Raw genomic sequence first — 17,866 nt, 5'->3', positions numbered from 1 at the left:
TGGGGGGAGGGGCGAGCGGAGCTTCCCACGGCGGGGGGAGGGGCGGGCGGGGCCCGGCAGGTGCGGGACGGGACCGGGACCGGAACCGGGATCGGGACAGAACCGGGACAGGGAAAGGAACCGGGATCAGGGTGAGGAACCGGGACAGAACCGGGATCGGGACTGGGACAGGAACCGGGACAAAAACCGGGATCAGGGTCAGCAACAGGGACCGAACCGCGACAGGAACGGGCCGGGATCGGGACTGGGATTGGGGTCAGGACAAGGACCGGGACCGGACCAGGACAAGGACCGGGACAGGGACAGGAACCGGGATAAGAACGGGGCCGGGTGCGGGACCGGGATCAGAAACTGGGATCGGAACGGGGACTGGGACCGGGACAGGAACCGGGATTGGGGTCAGGAACCGGGACAAGAACTGGGGCTGGAACGGGACCAGACGAGGGTCGAGATTGGGACAGGAAGTGGGACGGAACCGGGACAGAACCGGACCGGGATTGGGGCAGGAAGTAGGACAGAACCGGGTCACGGTCCGGACCGGGAGCGGGACCGAGACCGGGACCGGGATCAGGACACGGATCTGGATCAGGATCAGGATCAGGACCGGGATCGGGACATGGATCGTGACACGGACCGGGACGTGGACCAGGACCAGGACCGGAACCTGGATCTGGACCGGAACCGGAACCGGGAGCAGGACCCGCCGTGCCCCGGCCCGGAGCGGCCCCGGTCCCGGCCCGGCCCCACGCGCTGGGGCATCTGCTCGGCCGGGGCCATCAGCCACGACTTCGTGCTGGCGCTGCAGACCCTGCCCCGCGAGGAGCACACGGTGACCCAAAAACCCCGAAATTCACCCCAAAAATACCCCCAAAAACCCCAAACCCCGGGGAGCCCCAAAAACCCCGGAATTCCCCCCAAAACGCCCTGGGACCCCCCAAAAATCACCAGGGGAGCCCCAAAATCCTCGGGACCCCCAAAATCCTGGGCATGTCCCCAAAACCCCGGGGCGTGTCCCCAAAATCTGGGAATGTCCCTAAACCTGGGCGTGTCCCCAAAATCCCCGGGAGCCCCAAAATCTGGGCGTGACCCCAAAAACCCCCGGGGATTTTGGGGTTTCCCGGGTGGGATTTTGGGGTTCCCTCAGGGATTTTGGGGTTTCCCCAGGATTTTGGGATACCTTGGGTGGGATTTAGAGGTTTTTCCCAGGGATTTGGGGATCTCTCAGTGATTTGGGGTTTTTTTCAGGGATTTTGGGGATTTTTCTGAATTTTTGGGGGTTTTTGGGGGGATTTTGGGGTGACCCTCGTGTCCCCGCAGGTGGCGGCGGTGGCCGCGCGGGATCTGGGGCGCGCCCGATGCTTCGCGCAGCATTTTGGGGTGCCCCGGGCGTACGGATCCTACGAGGAGCTGGCCCAGGACCCCGGCATCGGTGAGAGACCCCCGGCTTTGGGGATTTTGGGGGGAATTTGGGGTTTTTTGGTGTTGGGGTTTTTTTGGGGTCACTCAGGGGTTTTTTTTGGGGTTCCCCATCAGACGTGGTGTACGTGGGGGTGGTGAACCCCGCTCACCTGCCCGCGGGGCTGCTGTTCCATCGGGATTTATGATGTTTTATGGCAGAAATTTGGTGTTTTTTGGGTTATTGTGGGGTTTTTGGGATCGGGGTTTTTTTGGGGTCCCTGATTCATTATTTTTGGGTTTTTTTTCCCCAGACGTGGTGTACGTGGGGGTGGTGAACCCCGCTCACCTGCCCACGGGGCTGCTGTTCCTGCGCCGGGGCTGCCCGGTGCTGATGGAGAAGCCGATGGCGCTCGGGGCGCGCGAGGTGGCGCAGCTGGTGGGGACGGCGAGGGACAAGGGCGTGTTCCTCATGGAGGTGAGGGCTCCCAGTATCACCAGTATGACCAGTATCACCAGTAACCCGTTCCAGTATAACCAGTAACCCCTACCAGTGCCCCTCATAGTGCTCCCAGTGTCCCCAGTGCCCCATTCCCAGTGCCCCCAGTGCTCACAGTATCCCCAGTAGCCCCAGTTTCCCATTCCCAGCGTTTCTGGACCCATTTTTTCCCCACCTGGCACCACTTGCGCTCCCTCCCAGTACTCCCAGTTTCCCATTTCCAGCATTTCTGTACCAATTTTTCCCGTTTTTTCCCGTTTTCAGGGTTTCTGGACCCGTTTTTTCCCCGCCTGGCGCCGCCTGCGCTCCCTGGCCCGGGGGGGCTCCCTGGGGTCGCCCCTGGTGCTGCGGGGGGAGCTCGGCTTCAACCTGGGGGGGGTCCCGAGGCTGCGCGAGCCCCAGCTCGGGGGGGGGGGCCTGCTGGACCTGGGGTGCTACGGCATCCAGATGGCCCTGGGGCTGCTGGGGGGGCCAGAGGGGCAGCCCCCTCCCCAAATTACCGCCCACGGCACCCTGCACCCCACCGGTACGGACTGGGATAAACTGGGATATACTGGGACGGACTGGGAGGGACTGGGAGGGCGCTGCAGTTCCCAAAGCGGCCACCAAGGGGAGCTGTGAGTTCTTTGAGGGAGACTGGGAATGGACTGGGAGGGACTGGGATGGACTGGGAGAGACTGGGATGGACTGGGAGGGACTGGGAGGGACTGGAGGACTGGGACTGGGACTGGATGGACTGGGATGGACTGGGGATGGGACTGGGGGGAGGGACTGGGAGGGACTGGGAGGGACTGGGATGGACTGGGATGGACTGGGAGGGACTGGGGTCACTGGGGATACTGGGACGGACTGGGAATGGGGGATTGGGGGGCACTGGGGTCTCTCTTCCCCATTTTCCCACTTTTCTTCCCGTTCTTGTCCCATTTGTCTCCCTTTTCCCTCATTCCCCCTTCACCCATTTCCCCATTATTTCCCCCATTATTTCCCCCCTGTTATTTCCCTCCCATTTCCCCTGTTATTTTCCCCATTTCCCCCCCATTATTTTTGCCCGATTCCCCCCCATTTTTTTCCTCCCTCTTTTCCCATTTCCCCCCGTTTTTCCCTGATTATTTTCCCCATTATTTTTCCTGTTTTACCCCGTTATTTCACCCATTATTTCCCCCTCTTTTTTCCCATTTTCCCATTATTTCCCCCATTATTTTTTCCCATTTCCCCCATTATTTCCCCTATTATTTTTTCCCCCATTATTTTTGCACGTTTTCCCTGGTTTTCCCTCCCATCATTTTTCCCATTTCCCCCCCATTATTTCCCCATGATTTCTCCCATTATTCCCCACATGTTTTTTGCCCATTTTCCCGGTTTTTCACCCCGTTTTTCAGGCGTGGATGAGTCGGTGTCGGTGTCGCTCTCGTTCCCCGGGGGTCACCTCGCCTCGCTCGTTTTCTCCATGGTCGCGGAGCTGCCGGGGGGGGCGGCGCTGGGGGGGCCGCAAGGCTGGGCCGAGGTGACCAAAATCCCGGGATTTCACCCCAAAACCGGGAGGGACCCCCAAACCCCGGGATTTCACCCCAAAACCCGCGGGTTTCACCCCAAAACACGGGGGGGGCGGACGGCTGGGCCGGGGTTCATTTCTGGGGTTTTTTTGGGTGGATTTCGGGGTTTCTTTGGTCCAGGGTTATTTTTGGGTGAATTTCGGTGGTTTTTGGGTCTCACCCTGTTTCATGCCCCACTGCAGTTCCCGACCCACATGAACTGCCCCACGGAGCTGCAGTGGGGGGGCTGTGGTTAATTCCTTGGGGGGGTATTTTTGGGGAGGATTTCAGGGTGTTTTTGGGTGAATTTCGGGTGTTTTTGGGTCTGATTGCCCCACATTTTTCCCCTTTAGCTCCCGACCCACATGAACTGCCCCACGGAGCTGCAGTGGGGGGGGCGCCGCGAGCGTTTCCCGCTGCCCCCCCCGGCCGAGCCCCTCAACTTCCCCCACAGCACCGGGCTGCGCTACGAGGCCCAGCACGTGCGGGAGTGCCTGCTGAAGGGTGAGATTTGGGGCCAAAAACGGGGATTTTGGGCAAAAAATGGGTTTTGGGGGCTATAACTGGGGTTTGGGGGCTATAACTGGGGTTTGGGGCAAAACCCGGGGTTTGGCTGCGCTACGAGGCCCAGCACGTGCGGGAGTGCCTGCTGAAGGGTGAGATTTGGGGCCAAAAACGGGGATTTTGGGTAAAAACACGCATTTGGGTAAAACACACAGGATTGGGGGGGAAACCTGGGATTTGCGGGGGGAACATTGGGATTTTTGCGTGAAAAAACACGGGTTTTGGATAAAAATCCTGAGGTTTGGGTAAAAACCTGGGATTTGGGTAGAACTTGTGGGATTTGGGGTAAAACCTCCCAGATTTTGGGGTGAATCTCCCTCATTTTGGGGTCTCTGACCCCAGGGCTGACCGAGAGCCCCGAGATGCCGCTGGCCGAGAGCGAGGTCATCGCGCAGCTGCTGGACCAGGCCCGGACACAGGTCGGGGTCACGGTGGACGGAGTGACCACGGAGTGACCACTGAGCACGAGTGACCGCTGGAGTGACCGCGGGAGTAACCAATGACCCCGAATGACCACTGGAGTGATTGCTGACCCTCTGGACTGACTGCCAGAGTGACCACTGACACAAAGTGACCGCTGGAGTGACCATGGGACTGGATTGCTGACCCTGAATGACCACTGCACTCTGGACTGACTGCTGACCCTCTGGAGTGACCACTGACCCTCCAGATTGACCGTTGACTGCTGGAGTGACCACGGGAGTGACCGCTGACCCCGAGTGACCGACTGCTGACCCTCTGGAGTGACCAGGGCAGCTCTGGTGTCGCCCGCCCGTGGCTCAATAAAAGCTCTGAAACCTCCCCAAAATGTGCCCCAGTCCATCCCAGTGAGGCCCAGAGTGTCCCAGTCCCTCAAGAGTCCATCCCAGTCCCTCCCAGTCCATCCCAGTAAGAGCAGGACGCTTCCAGTTTGTCCCAGTTCACCCCAGTCCATCCCAGTAAGAGCAGGTCGCTTCCAGTCCCTCCCAGTCCATCCCAGTCTGTCCCAGTTCACCCCAGTCCATCCCAGTCCCCCTTTAACCCTTCCCAGTCCCTCCCAGTCTGTCCCAGTAAGAGCAGGACGCTCCCAGTCTGTCCCAGTCCCTCCCAGTCTGTCCCAGTTCACCCCAGTCCATCCCGGTCCGTCCCAGGCAGGCTCTGACGCTCCCAGTCCGTCCCAGTTCATCCCAGTTTGTCCCAGTCCATCCCAGTCCCCCTTTAACCCTTCCCAGTCCCTCCCAGTCCATCCCAGTCTGTCCCAGTAAGAGCAGGACGCTTCCAGTCTGTCCCAGTTCACCCCAGTCCATCCCAGTAAGAGCAGGTCGCTTCCAGTCCCTCCCAGTCCATCCCAGTTTGTCCCAGTCCATCCCAGTTCCCCATTAACGCCTCCCAGTCCATCCCAGTCCCCCTTTAACCCTTCCCAGTCCCTCCCAGTCTGTCCCAGTAAGAGCAGGACGCTCCCAGTCTGTCCCAGTTCATCCCAGTTTGTCCCAGTCCATCCCAGTCCCCCTTTAACCCCTCCCAGTCCCTCCCCGTCCGTCCCAGTAAGAGCAGGACGCTCCCAGTCTGTCCAGTTCACCCCAGTCCATCCCAGTAAGAGCAGGTCGCTTCCAGTCCCTCCCAGTTTGTCCCAGTCCATCCCAGTCCCCCTTTAACCCATCCCAGTCCCTCCCAGTCTGTCCCAGTTCACCCCAGTCCATCCCGGTCCGTCCCAGGCAGGCTCTGACGCTCCCAGTCTGTCCCAGTCTGTCCCAGTTTGGGTTTATTTCACAGCAGCAGCCCGTGCTGCCGCAGCACTGCCGTGAATGGCGCCGCTTTCTTCTCCGCGCTGCGCTCGGCCCGGCGCCGCAGGCTCTGCAATGGGGGAAAAAACGGAGAATTGGGAAAAAGGAGAAAATACGGGGAAAAAAAAACAGGAAAAAACATGGGGGGAAAACCAGGAAAACATGGGGGGAAAACCGTGGAAAAACCGGGGTAAAACCAGAGGAAAAATGAAGGAAAAACCAGATAAAAATGGGGGGAAACCCAGAAAAAAATGGGGGAAAAACCAGGGGAAAAATGGGGCAAAACTCAGGAAAATAATGTGGAAAAAAAGGGGGGAAAAAAAGGAGTATCAGGGAAAAAGGGAAAAGATGTGGAAAAAAGGGGAAAAATCAAGAAAAAATGAGAAAAGAAAAGGAAAAAAAAATGGAAGAATGAGAAGGAAAATGTAATAAAAAACAGGGAAAAAAAGTGGGAAAAAAATCAGGGAAAATGGGAAAAAAAAAAATCAGAGAAAAAAGGGATAATCAGGCATTGAGAGGTCCCCAACTTGGGGTTTTTCCCTGGATTTAGGCCTTTCCCACCCTCTTTTTCCTCCCTGTAAGTTTTTAAAGTCCCACGCCCAAATTATGGGTTTTTCTCCCGATTTTGGAGTAGTTTTTTCCCCAGTTTTGGGGTGGTTTTCCCCCAATTTTGGGGTGATTTTTCCCTGATTTTGGGGTGGTTTTTCCCCCAATTTTGGGGTGTTTTTTCCCCGATTTTGGGGTGATTCCCCCCGTTTTTCTCACCATCATCTTCCTCTTCTTGTTGTAGCGGATCTTGGCCTTCTCCTTCCTCTTCTCCTCCAGGGCCTCGGTGACGTCCCGGTACTTCCAGCCCACCTCGTGTGCCAGGCGGCCCAGCACGGCAAACTGGGACAAATGGGAGCTCAGAAAACACCCCAAAAAGCCCCAAAACACCCCAAAATCCCACACCAAAAAATCCCCAAAATCCCACACCCAAAAAACCCCAAAACACCAGAGAATTCACCCAAATCTGCCTTATGCCCCACCTGAATGCTGGAACCCCCAGCAAAAAAACATAAAGTCCTAAAGTGACCTAAATCCCCTAAAATCCCATAAAACCCCCCAAAAAATCTCATAAAATCTCTTTAAAATATATAATCCCAAGAAAATCATATATGCCTTCTAAAATCCCATAAACCCCCTCAAAATCTCCCTGAAATGCTCTAAAATCCCATCGATCTGTTAAAATCTTACAAATTCCCTTAAAACCCCAGAAACTCCCTAAAAAAACCTCATTAAAAAATCTCTAAATTCCCCAAAAAAACCCTCATAAAATCCCCTGAACCCCCTAAAATCTCCCCAAAATTCCACAATAAAACCCCAGAAACTCCCAAAATAAAACCTCGTAAAATCCCCCCAAACCCCATGAAGTCCCCAAAAAAACTCCATAAAAATCCCTAAAATCCCCCAAATTCCCAAAACCACCTAAGCTCTCCAAATTCCCACAATTTCCCCCAAAAGCCGTGCTCACCTTGCGGGTGGGTTTGAGGCGGATGATTTTCAGCGCCGCCGGCACCACCATGCGCTTCCGCTGCAAAATCCCAAATTTTGGGGTTTTTGGGGCGTTTTGGGTGGGTTTGGGGGGTCTCGGGGCGGGGGGATGGGAGTTTGGGGGGGTCTGTGGGATTTCAGGGGTTTTGTGGGATTTTGGTGAGGATTACAAAATGCAATAGTGACTTTATCAGATTTTTAGGGAGTTTCTAAGATTTTGAACATTTAATGAGATTTTAATTTTTTTATGGGATTTTGGTGGAGAGTACAAGATATAATAGCAGTTTTATCAGATTTTTTTGGGGGGTTTCTGGGATTTTGAAGATTTAATGAGATTTTAAGGTTTTTATGGGATTTTGGTGGGGATTACAAGATTTTAGGGGGATTTTATCAGATTTTATGGAATTTTAAGGATTTTATGAGATTTTAGTATTTTTATGTGACTTTGGTGGGGATTACAAGATTTAATTGGATTCTTTTAGGCAGTTTCTGGGATTTTGAAGATTTAGTAAGATTTTAGGATATTTATGGGACTTTGGTGGGAATTACAAAATTTCATTGTGATTTTATCTGATTTCTTAGGGAGTTTCTAAGATTTTGAAGACTCAATGAGATTTTAAGGCTTTTACAGGATTTTGTTGTGGATTACAAGATTTTAGGGGATTTTACCAGATTTGAGGGAGATTTTATTATTTTTTTAGGGGTTTTATGGGATTTTAGTATTCCATGTGATTTTGGTCAGAATCACAAGATTCCAGGGGGATTTTAACAAATTTTTATTGGGCTTTTACCAATTTTCTGGTGTTTTTGGGGTCCCGGGTGTCTCAGGGTTTGGGTTTTTCTCATCTCGAGTCAAACAATGTAGGTACAGGTGACATCACCGACACCGGGGTTTGGGGCGGATTCGGGGCATTTTGGGGTGAATTCTGGGGATTTTGGGGCCCACCTTGTCGTAGGGAGGGGGGATCCCATCGAACACCTTGAGCCGCTCCAGCGCCGCCTGGCCCCGCTTGGTCTTGTGGGGCAGCATGCCTGGATTGGGGTGAAAAACCAGGATTTAGGGCAAATCAGGGGATTTAGGGCAAATCGGGGTTTGGGGGGAAAAGTGGGGGATCATGGGGAATTGGGGGGAAAAACGGGGATTTCAGGGCAATTTAGGGTCTGGAGGAAAATCGAGGGATTTATAGCAATTCTGTATTTGGGGTGAAACCAGGGGATTTAGGGCAATCTGAGGGTTTGGGGATTCTGGGGGATTTTGGAGAATTTGGGAGGACTTTTGAGGAAATTTTGGGGTCCCCTCACTCCAGACTGTGTGTGTGGATTTTGGGGAGGTTTGAGGGGGAGGATTTTGGGGTGAATTTTGGTGGTTTTGGGGTCTCTCTCACCTCGCACGGTGCGCCAGAAGTTGCGGCTGAGGGGGATTGGGGATTTTGGGGCAATTTTTGGGGGAGTTTTTGGGGTGACTTTGGGGCAGTTTTTGGGGTGATTTCTGGGTGTTTTGGGGTCTCTCTCACCTCTCACAGTGCGCCAGAAGATGCGGCTGGGGGCTCGGAAGTGGAAGGGGCCCCGGGAGGGGTTGGTGTTCATCCTCTTCCTCAGGAAGGCCAGGAACTTCACTGCGGGGGAAAAACGGGGCAAAATCAGCAGAAATCAGGACAAATCCATTTAAAACGGGGCAAAAACGATCAAAAAACGGTCAGAAACATAAAAAAATGGTGCAGAATCCTCAAAAATATAGAGAATCTACTAAAAATGAGGCAGAAGCCCTTAGAAATGAGAAAAACCATCCAAAATGGGGCAGAATCCCTCAAAAACCCAGAAGAATTCATGGAGCAGAAATGGGGCAAAATCCCTCACACATGGAGAAGAATCCAACAAAAATGGGGCAGAATTCATCAAAAATGGGGCAAAACAGCTCGTAAATGGGGCACAACCCTCAAAACTGGAGCAGAACTCCTTAAAAAAATGGAGCCAAATCCCTCAGAAACGGGGCAGAATTTATCAAAAATGGGGTAGAATCTCTCAAAAATGTGACTTAGGAATGGCCAGAATGGGGTAAAAGGGTGAAACCGCCCCAAACCAGGGGGAGCCAGGGGTGCACCGAGAGATGGGACGTTCTAGAACCTTCCCAGCACTTCTCCGTGACCCAAACCCGCCGGAACCGTCCCCAAACCCCGGGATCTCCCCCAAAATCCGGGATTTCCCCAAAATTCCGGTTTTCCCCCCCATGTCCCGCCCCGCGGCACTCACGCTTGTTCCGGTAGAAGTTCCCGGAGATGTTGATGCCCTCGCAGCGAACCACGACCACGCGGCGGCCTGGGGACAGCGGCACCGGCCCGTGCCCCGTTAATCCCGGTTTTTTGACCATTTTCCCCCGTTAATCCCGGTTTTGCCCCTTCATTTTAATTTTTTTCTCTTTATTCCCGATTTTTTCTCTTTATTCCTGATCTTTTATTCCTGTTTTTTCCCCCATTATTCCCGGTTTTCCCTAATTAATATCGGTTTCCCCCTTTAATCCCGGTTTTTCACCCTTTTACCCGTTTTTTTCCCGGTTTTCCCCCGCGCTCAGCTGGTAGTGCATGTAGGCGCCTTTCATTGTCGCTAAACTCGACAGCCGACAAGGCTCATCACGGCGCGGGGGTCCAGGTGCCATTCCCCCGGTTCTGTTCCCGGTAACTGCCCCGGTGCCGCCGCCCCGCACTCACCCAGCAGCACCTGCTTGGCCACGATCGCCGCCAGCCGGCCCAGGAGGTGCCCGCGCCCGTCGATCACCAGAACCTTCGGCGGGATGAGCACCGGGTAAGGCCGGGCCCTCACCGGGACCAGGCCCGGCCCTCACCGGGACCGCACCGGGCCCAGGCCGCGCCGCACCGGGCCCAGGCCGCACCGCGTGGCCGCGCCCCGCGCTCCCCCCGCCGCCCGCCTGCGGACCCACGCGCTCCCCGCCGTTCCCCGCGCGCTCCCCGAGCCCCGCCGAGCCCTCCCCGCTCCCCTCGGAGCCCCCCGAGCCCTCCCGGTGTCCCCGGGCCGCACCCGCGGCTCCGCCATGGCCGCCGCCCGCCTCAGAAAGAGGCCACGCCCCCTGCGGGAGCGCCGCTTCCTCCGCGCGAGGGCGGAAGTGACGTCACGGGAGGGGGAGGAACCATTGAGGGAGGAAAGGGGGGGACTGGGGTGGGAGAATCCAATCGGAGTGCGGGAGGGGGGGGTCTCTGTGTGCCCAGAGAATTCCAGTGCTCCCAGTACGGTTCCAGTATGATCCCAGTGTCCCTCCAGTGTCCCTAGAACCACCTCCAAGTGCTCCCAGTATGATCCCAGTGCCCCCTCAGTATCCCTCCAGTGCCACCCAGTGCCCCTCCAGCGATCCCAGTACGATCCCAGTGCCCCTCCAGTGCTCCCAGTACCAACCAATGCTACTCCCAGTGTCCCTCCAGTGCTCCCAGTGTGACCCCAGTGTGATCTCAGTGCCCCTCAGTCCCTCCCAGTCCCTCACTCCAGGCTCTCCAGCGGCCCCTTTCTGTATTTATAATTATATTTATTTATATTTATATATGTACAGCGATGGGAGGGGCGGCTCTGGGGGGTCTCGGGGGTCCCTTTTGGGGTCCCAGGGGATCTCGGAGGTCCCTGGGACTTCCTGGGGTCCCTTTTGGGGGGTCCCTGGGTCTTCCCGACGGTCTCAGGGGGTCCCTTTTGGGGGTTTGGGGGGGTCCCCGGTGGTCGGGGGGGTCTGTGGAGGGTCTTAGGGGTCCCTTTGGGGTTCTTGGGGATCTGGGGGGTCCCTGGTGGTCTCAGGGGGGTCCCTGGTGGATCCGGGGGGGTCTCGGGAGTCCCTGGGGTCCTTTTTCGGAGTTCTTGGGGGTCTCGAGGGGGTTCCCCGGGGATTCCCTTTTCGGGGGGCGTGGCCGTTGTCAGGCCCCGCCCCCGGTGGCCGGGGTGGTCCCGGTGGCCCCGTAGCTCGCGGGGGGCCCCCCCGGAGGTCCCCCTCCCCCCACCCCTCCTTCTTCCCCTTCCTCCTCCTCCTCCTCCTCGTCGCTGGCCACGCCCCCCGGCGCCAGAGGCTCCGCCTCCTCGCGCGGCGGCTCCGCCCACGGCTGCGGCTCCCCGGAAGCGAAGACGCCGTAGAAGGCCACGCCCCCGTAGTGCACGAGCGCGGCGATCAGGAACACCCACTGCCACTCCTCGCGCGTCTGGGCCAATCAGCGCCCGCCGCGCGCCGCGCGCCGGCCAATCCGCGACGAGCGGGGGCGGGACCCAATGGAAAGGAGGGAGAGAGCGGGAAAGGGGGGGTGTGGCCAAGGGGAGGGCGGGGAAAGAAGAGTGGCGGGGCCAAAGGGAGGGGGCGGGGCCAAAGGAGGGGGGCGGGGCCAGGCGGGCGGTGAGTGACAGGAGGGGCGGTGAGTGACAGGTGGGCAGCGCTACCCCCAAGTTCCCGTGTCCGTCTGTCCTCCCCAAGTCCCTCTGTCTCTTAAGTGTCCCCAATGTCCCCTGGGTGCCCCCAGTGTCCCCACAATCAGGGGACACACCATCTGGGACAGTGCCCCCAATGTCCCCAGTGATGTCCCCTCACCTTGTGGCGGGTCAGGGCCCTCACGTTCAGGGGACACACCATGCCGGACAGTGTCCCCAATGTCCCTTCAGTGTCCCCTCACCTTGTGGCGGGTCAGGGCCCCCACGATCAGGGGACACACCATGCCGGACAGGGTCCCCACGCCGTTGCTCAGCCCCATCAGGACGCTGGCGTAGCGCGGTGCGATGTCCAGGTGGTTCACGTTGAAACCTGGTGGGGACAGCGGGGTCAGGGCGAGGTCGGGGATGTCCCCGGTGTCCCCAGGTGTCCCCAATGTCCCCGTGCGCACCCGAGATGGCGAAGCCGCTGAAGCCCACGGCCAGCACCAGGAAGGAGATGGCGACGGCGCGGGAGTGCGAGTAACCGACCACCAGCAGCAGCGTGGCCTCCATGCCGAACCCTGTGAGGGGACGGGACACTGTCACTGTCACTGTCACAGTGTCACACGCTGTCCCCACTGTCACTGACGGCCACAGTTCATCATCTTGTGCACGTTGGTGATCACACTGTCCCTGTACCCTGTCACACACTGTCACACACTGTCACACGCTGTCCCCAATGTCACACACTGTCACACGCTGTCCCAGTGTCACACACTGTCACACGCTGTCACACAATGTCCCCAATGTCACCTACTCCCGCAGTTCATCATCTTGCGCACGTTGGTGGTGGACATTGTCACTGTCCCACTGTCCCTGCTGTCCCTCTGTCCCTGTCACACTGTCCCCAGTGTCACACAGTGTCCCCAGTGTCACCTACCCCCACAGTTCATCATCTTGCGCACGTTGGTGGTGGACATGAGGCCGCGCGAGCGCAGGAAATCGGCGATCTGCCCCCCAATGGGCACCACGATGGTCATCACCAGGTGAGGGAGAGCCGACAGCAATCCCACCTGGCAGAGAGAAATAAATCATATATAAATAAAATATAATAACTGAATAAATCCATTATCTGTAAATAAAATAATGGAATAAATCAATTATCCCCGATGGGCACCACGATGGTCATCACCAGGTGGGGCAGGGCTGAAGTAATCAACTGGCAAATAGTTTTAATTATTATTATGTGTAATAATGAGTTCTTTTGTCAATTATCATTCCCGATGGCACCACGATGGTCATCACCAGGTGGGGCAGGGCTGACAGCAATCCCATCTGTGGGTCACAGTGGTTTTTCGGATATTTTTGGGCTGGTTTTAGGTGGTTTTGGGGGTTTTTTTGTGCCCACCTTCCTGATCTCGAAGGCAAAGCCCTCCTCAAAGTAGGCAGGCTGGCTGATGAGCAGCAGGTGGAAGGTCCAGCGGGTTTTGGGGTGTTTTGGGGTGTTTTTGGGGTATTTTCTGTGGGATTTTTTTGCGGATATTTTGGTGTGGTTTATTTTGGGTTTTTTGGGTTTTTTTGAGCCCACCTTGCTGATCTCGAAGCCGAAGACCTCCTCGAAGTAGGCGGGCTGGCTGATGAGCAGCAGGTAGAAGGTCCAGCTGCGGCAGAAGTTGGCCACGATGATGGCGTACACGGGCATGGAGGTGAAGAACTGGCGCCAGGGCGTGGCCAGCTGCGGGCAGGGGGGGAAGGCTGACCTCAGGACACCCCCAGGACACCACTGACCACCCCAGGAACACGCATGACCACCCCTGACCACCCAGGACCATGACCCCCAAAACATGACCACCCCTGACCATCGCTGACCACCCCGACCATCCCCAGGACACCCTACCGGACACCCCCAGGACACCACTGACCACCCCCAAACACCACTGACCACCCCTGACCACCCCTGACCACCCCTGACCATCCCCAGGACACCCTGGCCCCAGGACACCCCCAGGACACCCCTGACCACCCCTGACCATCGCTGACCATCCCCAGGACACTGCTGACCATCCCTGACCACCCCCTGACACCCCCAGGACACCACTGACCACCCCCAGGACACCACTGACCACCCCTGACCACCCCTGGACACCCCCAGTGCCCCCCAGTGCCCATCCCAGTCTAACCAGTAGTGGGTTACTCCCCATGCTCTCCCCGATGCCCATCCCAGTGACCATTCCCAGTGACCCCAGTGACCATTCCCAGTCCCTCCCAGTGCTCCCAGTCTAACCAGTAGCGGGTTGCTGCCCACGCTCTCCCCGATGCTCTCCTCGATGTATTTCCGCTCCTCGGGCGAGATCGTCGGGTGCTGGGCCGGGCTCTCGTAGGACACCAGCACCCAGAACATGTACCAGAGCACCCCAAAACTGCCTGAGGGATACTGGGGTTACTGGGGATACTGGGGATACTGGGAGCACTGGGGGGACTGGGAATGATCAATGGGAGAGGGCCCCCGAAGGGCTACTACAGCACGGTCCCGGGCAAGAGATCAGGTTCCTGAGGGGTCCGGGGTTCAGGCTGGGTGGGCAGGGGTCTCAGGGGGTATGGAGGGGTCCCAGGGGTCCCGGGGGGTCCGGGCGGTCAGGGGGGTTCGGGGGTCCCAGGGGGTCCCGAGGGGCTCTGGAGGTCTCAGGGGGTCCCGGGGGTCTCACCGTAGACGTAGAACACGGAGCTCCACCCCGTGTACTGCACCAGGACCCCGGCCAGGGGCATGGCCACCACGGGCCTGCGTCGATCCGGGGGGCAGGGGGTCGATGGGGACCCCAAGTACCCCAGGGGACCCCAGGGGACCCCCCATATACCCTGGGAACTCGGGACTCCCCAACCCCAAATCCCCATAGGACCCCGGCCAGGGGCATGGCCACCACGGCCCCTGCGTACGAACCTGGGGGGGCAGGGGGCGTCAGTGGGGACCCCACCCCCCCCCGGGCCCCCCTCCCGACCCCCCGGACCCCCCAACCCCAAACCCCATAGACCCAGAAGGGGGGTAGGGGTCAGTGGGGACCCTCGGGATCCCCCCATATCCGCCTGTCACCCCCAGACCCCCCCAGACCCCCCGAAGCCCTCAGACCCACATTACCGCAGAAGGCCGTGGTTGCCAGGCAGCTTCCAAAGCCCCCTAAACCCCCTGAGACCCCCGAAGCCCCCAGACCCCCATTACTGCAGAAGGCTGTGGTGGCGAGCTGGCTCCCAGACCCCTCAAAGCCCCCCCAGACCCCCTGAAGCCCCCAGACCCCTCCTCATTACCGCAGAAGGCCGTGGTCGCGAGGCAGCTCCCAAAGCCCTCAGACCCACCCAGACCCCCCGAAGCCCCCAGACCCCCATTACCGCAGAAGGCCGTGGTCGCGAGCCGGCTCCGCTCCAGGGGCGGCGCCCACTTGCTCCAGATGCCGTGACAGGCGGGGTAGGTCACGCCCTGCCGGGAAAGGGGTGGGGTCAGCGCGGGACACGCCCACCGGGACACGCCCCGATGGGCAGGGACACACCCAACCCCGGCCACGCCCCAACCCCAGCAACTGAACAGCAAAACCCACCCGGAAACTGCCCCAAATACCCCAAAATACCCCAAAACCCCCCAAAAACAAACACCTCAAAAATGCCTCAAAACCATCCCAAACACAGCCCAAAATCCCCCAAATCCACGCCAAATTCCCTCCTTATCTCCACCAGGCCCTGCATGACGCGCACGGTGATGATGCAGCCCCAAACACACCCAAACACACCCAAAATCCCCTGAATTCACCCCAAATCACCTCCACCAGGCCCTGCATGACGCGCACGGCGATGACGCAGCCCACGTGCGCGCGCGCGGCCGACGGGATCAGCATGTTGAGCACCGAGGTGGACACGATGGCCAGCCCGAACACCCTGCGGGGACACCCGGTGACACCTGGGACACGCCTGGGCCGGCCCCGCCCCCGGCCCCGCCCCCGGCCCCGCCCCGCTCACCTGTTGGCGGCGAATTTCTGTGCGATGAAGCCGCCGGGGATCTGCGTGACGATGTAGCCCCAGAAGAAGGAGCCGTGGATCATCCCCACGGTCTCGGGGTCCCAGTTGAACTGGGCGCGCTGCGGGGAGGGGTCGCTGGGGCGGGGCGGGGCCTGGACACGCCCCGGACATGCCCTGGGCACGCCCTGGGCATACCTTGGACATGCCCTGGGCAGGTGCATGTCCCCCGCACCTGGCTGTGTCTCCACAGTGACCGCACACCTGTCCCCACAGGTGACACCAAACTGACCCCACACTTGACCCCATACGTGACCCAGAGCTGACCCCACAGGTGCCCCCGTACCTGTCTGCGGGCGGGGTTGACCCTGCCGGACCCATACCTGCCCCCTCACCTGTACGTGGGCGGGGCTGACCCCGTAGCTGCCCCCTCACCTGTCCGTGGGCGGGGTTGACCCCAGGTGCCCCCTCACCTGTCCGTGGGCGGGGTTGACCATGCTGACCACGGCCACGCCCAGGTTGCAGCGGATGCCGAAGCTGATGCAGAAGCCGATGCCGCAGAGGATGGCGATGCCGTAGCGCCGGGGCAGCCCGCAGAAGGTGCAGTCCAGCACCGGGGGGCGCGGGGCCACGGGGGTCCCGCCCGTGAGCCCCCCGGAGCTCAGCTCCAGGCTCTCGGGGTCGTCCTGGCGGCGCTCCAGGAACCTGCGGGACACCGGGGGCTATGGGGGCACTGAGGGGACACCGGGGGCTATGGGGGCACCGGGGGCATTGGGGGTCCCACGCCAGCCCCGAGCTCAGCCCCAGGCTCTCGGGGTCGTCCTGCTGCTGCTCCAGGAACCTGCACGGCCGTGGCCCTTTTGCCCCGTGTCACCCCGTGTCCCCGTGTCCCTTTTCCCGTGTGTCCCTTTTCCCCCAATCCCTCTGTGTCCCGTTTCCCCGTCCCCCCGTCCCCAATGTTCACCACCCCGTGTCCCCGTGTCCCTTTTCCCCAATCCCTCTGTGTCCCTTTTCCCCGGTCCCCCCCGTCCCCAATGTCCACCGCCTCGTGTCCCCGTGTCCCTCTTCCCGTGCTATGTCCCTGTGTCCCCCCTGTACCCCCGTGTCCCATTTACTTCCCCGTGTCCCCACGTTCCTCTCCCTGTGTCTCTATGTCCCTTTTTCCTCTGCCATGTCCCCCCTCTGTCCCCCCTCGTGTTCCTTTTCCCTTCCATGTCCCCGCCGTGTCCCCTCCTATCCCCCATGTCCCTTTTCCCCCACCATGTCCCCATCTCCCCGGTGTCCCCCCTGTCGCCCCCATGTCCCCGGGTCCCCCATGTCCCCCCCTAGTGTCCCTTTTCCCCCTCGTGTCCCCATGTCCTCCCCGTGTCCCCAGCCCTTTCCTGTCCCCCCCCCGCAGCCGATTAAATCTCTCTCTAATCCCCGCGGTGGCGGCGACAGCCGGGAGGGGGACACGGGGGGGGACAGGGGAGGGGCCGGGCCGGGGACACGCGTGGCACGGACACGAGCGGGGGAGGTGACACGGGGGGACACGGGGGTGAGACACCCGAGACGCCCCAAAAGCCCCCGGGAAACCCAAAAACCCCCCCAAAAAACCCCCTGGGAAAAGTGACACCCCCAAGCCCCCCCAAAACCTGATCCCCCAAAACCCCCGGAAAGCCCGACCACAAATCCCCCCGGATTCCCCCGGAAAACCCAAGACCCCCAAACCTGATCCCCCCCAAAGTCCCAGGGTAACCCGAGACCCCCCTAAAAAACCCCAGAAAACCCAAGAACCCCCAAAACCCTGGCAAACCCGACCCCAAATCCTCTACGGCAAAGACACCTCCCAAACCTGACCCCCCAAAACTCCCGGCAAACCCAAGAACCCCAAACCCCCAAAACCCCCCGGAAAACCCGATCCCCCTCAAATCCTTCCAGAAAACCTGACCCTCCCAAACCTCAACAGACCCTCCCCAAACCCGGGGGTCTCACCAGCGCAGCTCCCCCAGGACCCCTCCCCATCCCCATCCCAGGGGTCTCACCGGTGCAGCCGGCCCAGCCCGGCCCCCAGCTGCCTCCTGAACTCCTCCCTGTTGAACTCCATCGCCGCCTCAAGGCTCCACCATCACCGCGGGACCCCCGGGACCCCCCCAAAATCCCCCGCGCCCGGCGCCGCTCCCGGGGCCGCTCCCGGGCAGCTCTGGGCGCCCCCC

The 17,866-nt window shown here is 59.2% G+C and overlaps 3 protein-coding genes and 2 non-coding genes across 10 annotated transcripts; 1 reads left to right on the top strand and 4 right to left on the bottom strand.

The window, feature by feature from the left end:
* The first annotated feature begins 50 nt into the window (after positions 1 to 50).
* DHDH (dihydrodiol dehydrogenase) lies at positions 51 to 4,960 on the top strand. Of its 4 annotated transcripts, XM_064737790.1 has the most exons (9): positions 51 to 131; positions 590 to 829; positions 1,318 to 1,429; positions 1,710 to 1,873; positions 2,159 to 2,420; positions 3,274 to 3,398; positions 3,780 to 3,930; positions 4,333 to 4,478; positions 4,670 to 4,960. In XM_064737790.1, the coding sequence occupies exons 2-8, from the start codon at positions 617 to 619 to the stop codon at positions 4,443 to 4,445; spliced, it is 1,140 nt and encodes a 379-aa protein (XP_064593860.1). In that variant the 5' UTR covers positions 51 to 131; positions 590 to 616; the 3' UTR covers positions 4,446 to 4,478; positions 4,670 to 4,960. The 4 variants fall into 4 exon arrangements, with proteins under 4 accessions (XP_064593860.1, XP_064593857.1, XP_064593858.1 ...); XM_064737787.1 differs by having other exon boundaries at positions 4,333 to 4,950; XM_064737788.1 differs by having other exon boundaries at positions 55 to 131; positions 596 to 829; positions 4,333 to 4,949.
* A 744-nt stretch (positions 4,961 to 5,704) lies between these two features.
* Positions 5,705 to 10,404, bottom strand: RPL13A (ribosomal protein L13a). The gene is made up of 8 exons (XM_064737782.1): positions 10,320 to 10,404; positions 9,992 to 10,064; positions 9,537 to 9,602; positions 8,801 to 8,902; positions 8,233 to 8,318; positions 7,267 to 7,326; positions 6,519 to 6,641; positions 5,705 to 5,823 (listed from the first exon to the last, which is right to left on the bottom strand). The coding sequence occupies exons 1-8, from the start codon at positions 10,332 to 10,334 to the stop codon at positions 5,737 to 5,739; spliced, it is 612 nt and encodes a 203-aa protein (XP_064593852.1). The 5' UTR covers positions 10,335 to 10,404; the 3' UTR covers positions 5,705 to 5,736.
* Positions 8,104 to 8,174, bottom strand: LOC135460843 (small nucleolar RNA SNORD34). Its single transcript, XR_010443306.1, has one exon. It is a non-coding gene; the product is annotated as a small nucleolar RNA SNORD34 (small nucleolar RNA).
* LOC135460842 (small nucleolar RNA Z195/SNORD33/SNORD32 family) lies at positions 9,846 to 9,924 on the bottom strand. The gene has a single exon (XR_010443305.1). It is a non-coding gene; the product is annotated as a small nucleolar RNA Z195/SNORD33/SNORD32 family (small nucleolar RNA).
* Positions 10,405 to 11,130: 726 nt separating the features above from the next.
* On the bottom strand, positions 11,131 to 17,854 carry LOC135460828 (vesicular glutamate transporter 1-like). Of its 3 annotated transcripts, none has more exons than XM_064737775.1 (13): positions 17,696 to 17,854; positions 16,145 to 16,376; positions 15,675 to 15,793; positions 15,479 to 15,593; positions 15,054 to 15,141; positions 14,596 to 14,610; positions 14,378 to 14,449; positions 13,957 to 14,096; positions 13,261 to 13,407; positions 12,613 to 12,745; positions 12,143 to 12,253; positions 11,936 to 12,063; positions 11,131 to 11,473 (listed from the first exon to the last, which is right to left on the bottom strand). In XM_064737775.1, the coding sequence occupies exons 1-13, from the start codon at positions 17,755 to 17,757 to the stop codon at positions 11,195 to 11,197; spliced, it is 1,641 nt and encodes a 546-aa protein (XP_064593845.1). In that variant the 5' UTR covers positions 17,758 to 17,854; the 3' UTR covers positions 11,131 to 11,194. The 3 variants fall into 3 exon arrangements, 2 of the variants coding, with proteins under 2 accessions (XP_064593845.1, XP_064593846.1); XR_010443304.1 differs by having other exon boundaries at positions 11,388 to 11,473; positions 11,854 to 12,063; XM_064737776.1 differs by lacking the exons at positions 14,378 to 14,449; positions 14,596 to 14,610.
* Between the last annotated feature and the right edge of the window lie 12 nt (positions 17,855 to 17,866).

This window comes from Zonotrichia leucophrys, unplaced genomic scaffold, assembly GCF_028769735.1.
Source record: "Zonotrichia leucophrys gambelii isolate GWCS_2022_RI unplaced genomic scaffold, RI_Zleu_2.0 Scaffold_106_152335, whole genome shotgun sequence".
Classification (NCBI taxonomy): Eukaryota; Metazoa; Chordata; class Aves; order Passeriformes; family Passerellidae; genus Zonotrichia; species Zonotrichia leucophrys.
Note: the sequence above shows the minus strand (reverse complement) of the source record. Positions and strands in the feature narration are given on the sequence as shown.

What these genes read in the sequence shown, in the direction of transcription:
- DHDH (XM_064737790.1), top strand. Translation starts at nt 617, where the DNA reads ATGGATCGTGACACGGACCGGGACGTGGACCAGGACCAGGACCGGAAC. An exon ending in AGGGCGTGTTCCTCATGGAG is followed by an intron (nt 1,874 to 2,158) that starts GTGAGGGCTCCC and finishes TCCCGTTTTCAG; the next exon opens with GGTTTCTGGACCCGTTTTTT. An exon ending in GGCCGCAAGGCTGGGCCGAG is followed by an intron (nt 3,399 to 3,779) that starts GTGACCAAAATC and finishes TTTCCCCTTTAG; the next exon opens with CTCCCGACCCACATGAACTG.
- RPL13A (XM_064737782.1), bottom strand. An exon ending in GGCCAAGCAGGTGCTGCTGG is followed by an intron (nt 9,603 to 9,991) that starts GTGAGTGCGGGG and finishes CGCTGTCCCCAG; the next exon opens with GCCGCCGCGTGGTCGTGGTT. An exon ending in GCCTCAAACCCACCCGCAAG is followed by an intron (nt 6,642 to 7,266) that starts GTGAGCACGGCT and finishes CATTTGTCCCAG; the next exon opens with TTTGCCGTGCTGGGCCGCCT.
- LOC135460828 (XM_064737775.1), bottom strand. Translation starts at nt 17,757, where the DNA reads ATGGAGTTCAACAGGGAGGAGTTCAGGAGGCAGCTGGGGGCCGGGCTG. An exon ending in TCAACCCCGCCCACGGACAG is followed by an intron (nt 15,794 to 16,144) that starts GTGAGGGGGCAC and finishes CCCTCCCCGCAG; the next exon opens with CGCGCCCAGTTCAACTGGGA. An exon ending in CAGAAATTCGCCGCCAACAG is followed by an intron (nt 15,594 to 15,674) that starts GTGAGCGGGGCG and finishes GTGTCCCCGCAG; the next exon opens with GGTGTTCGGGCTGGCCATCG.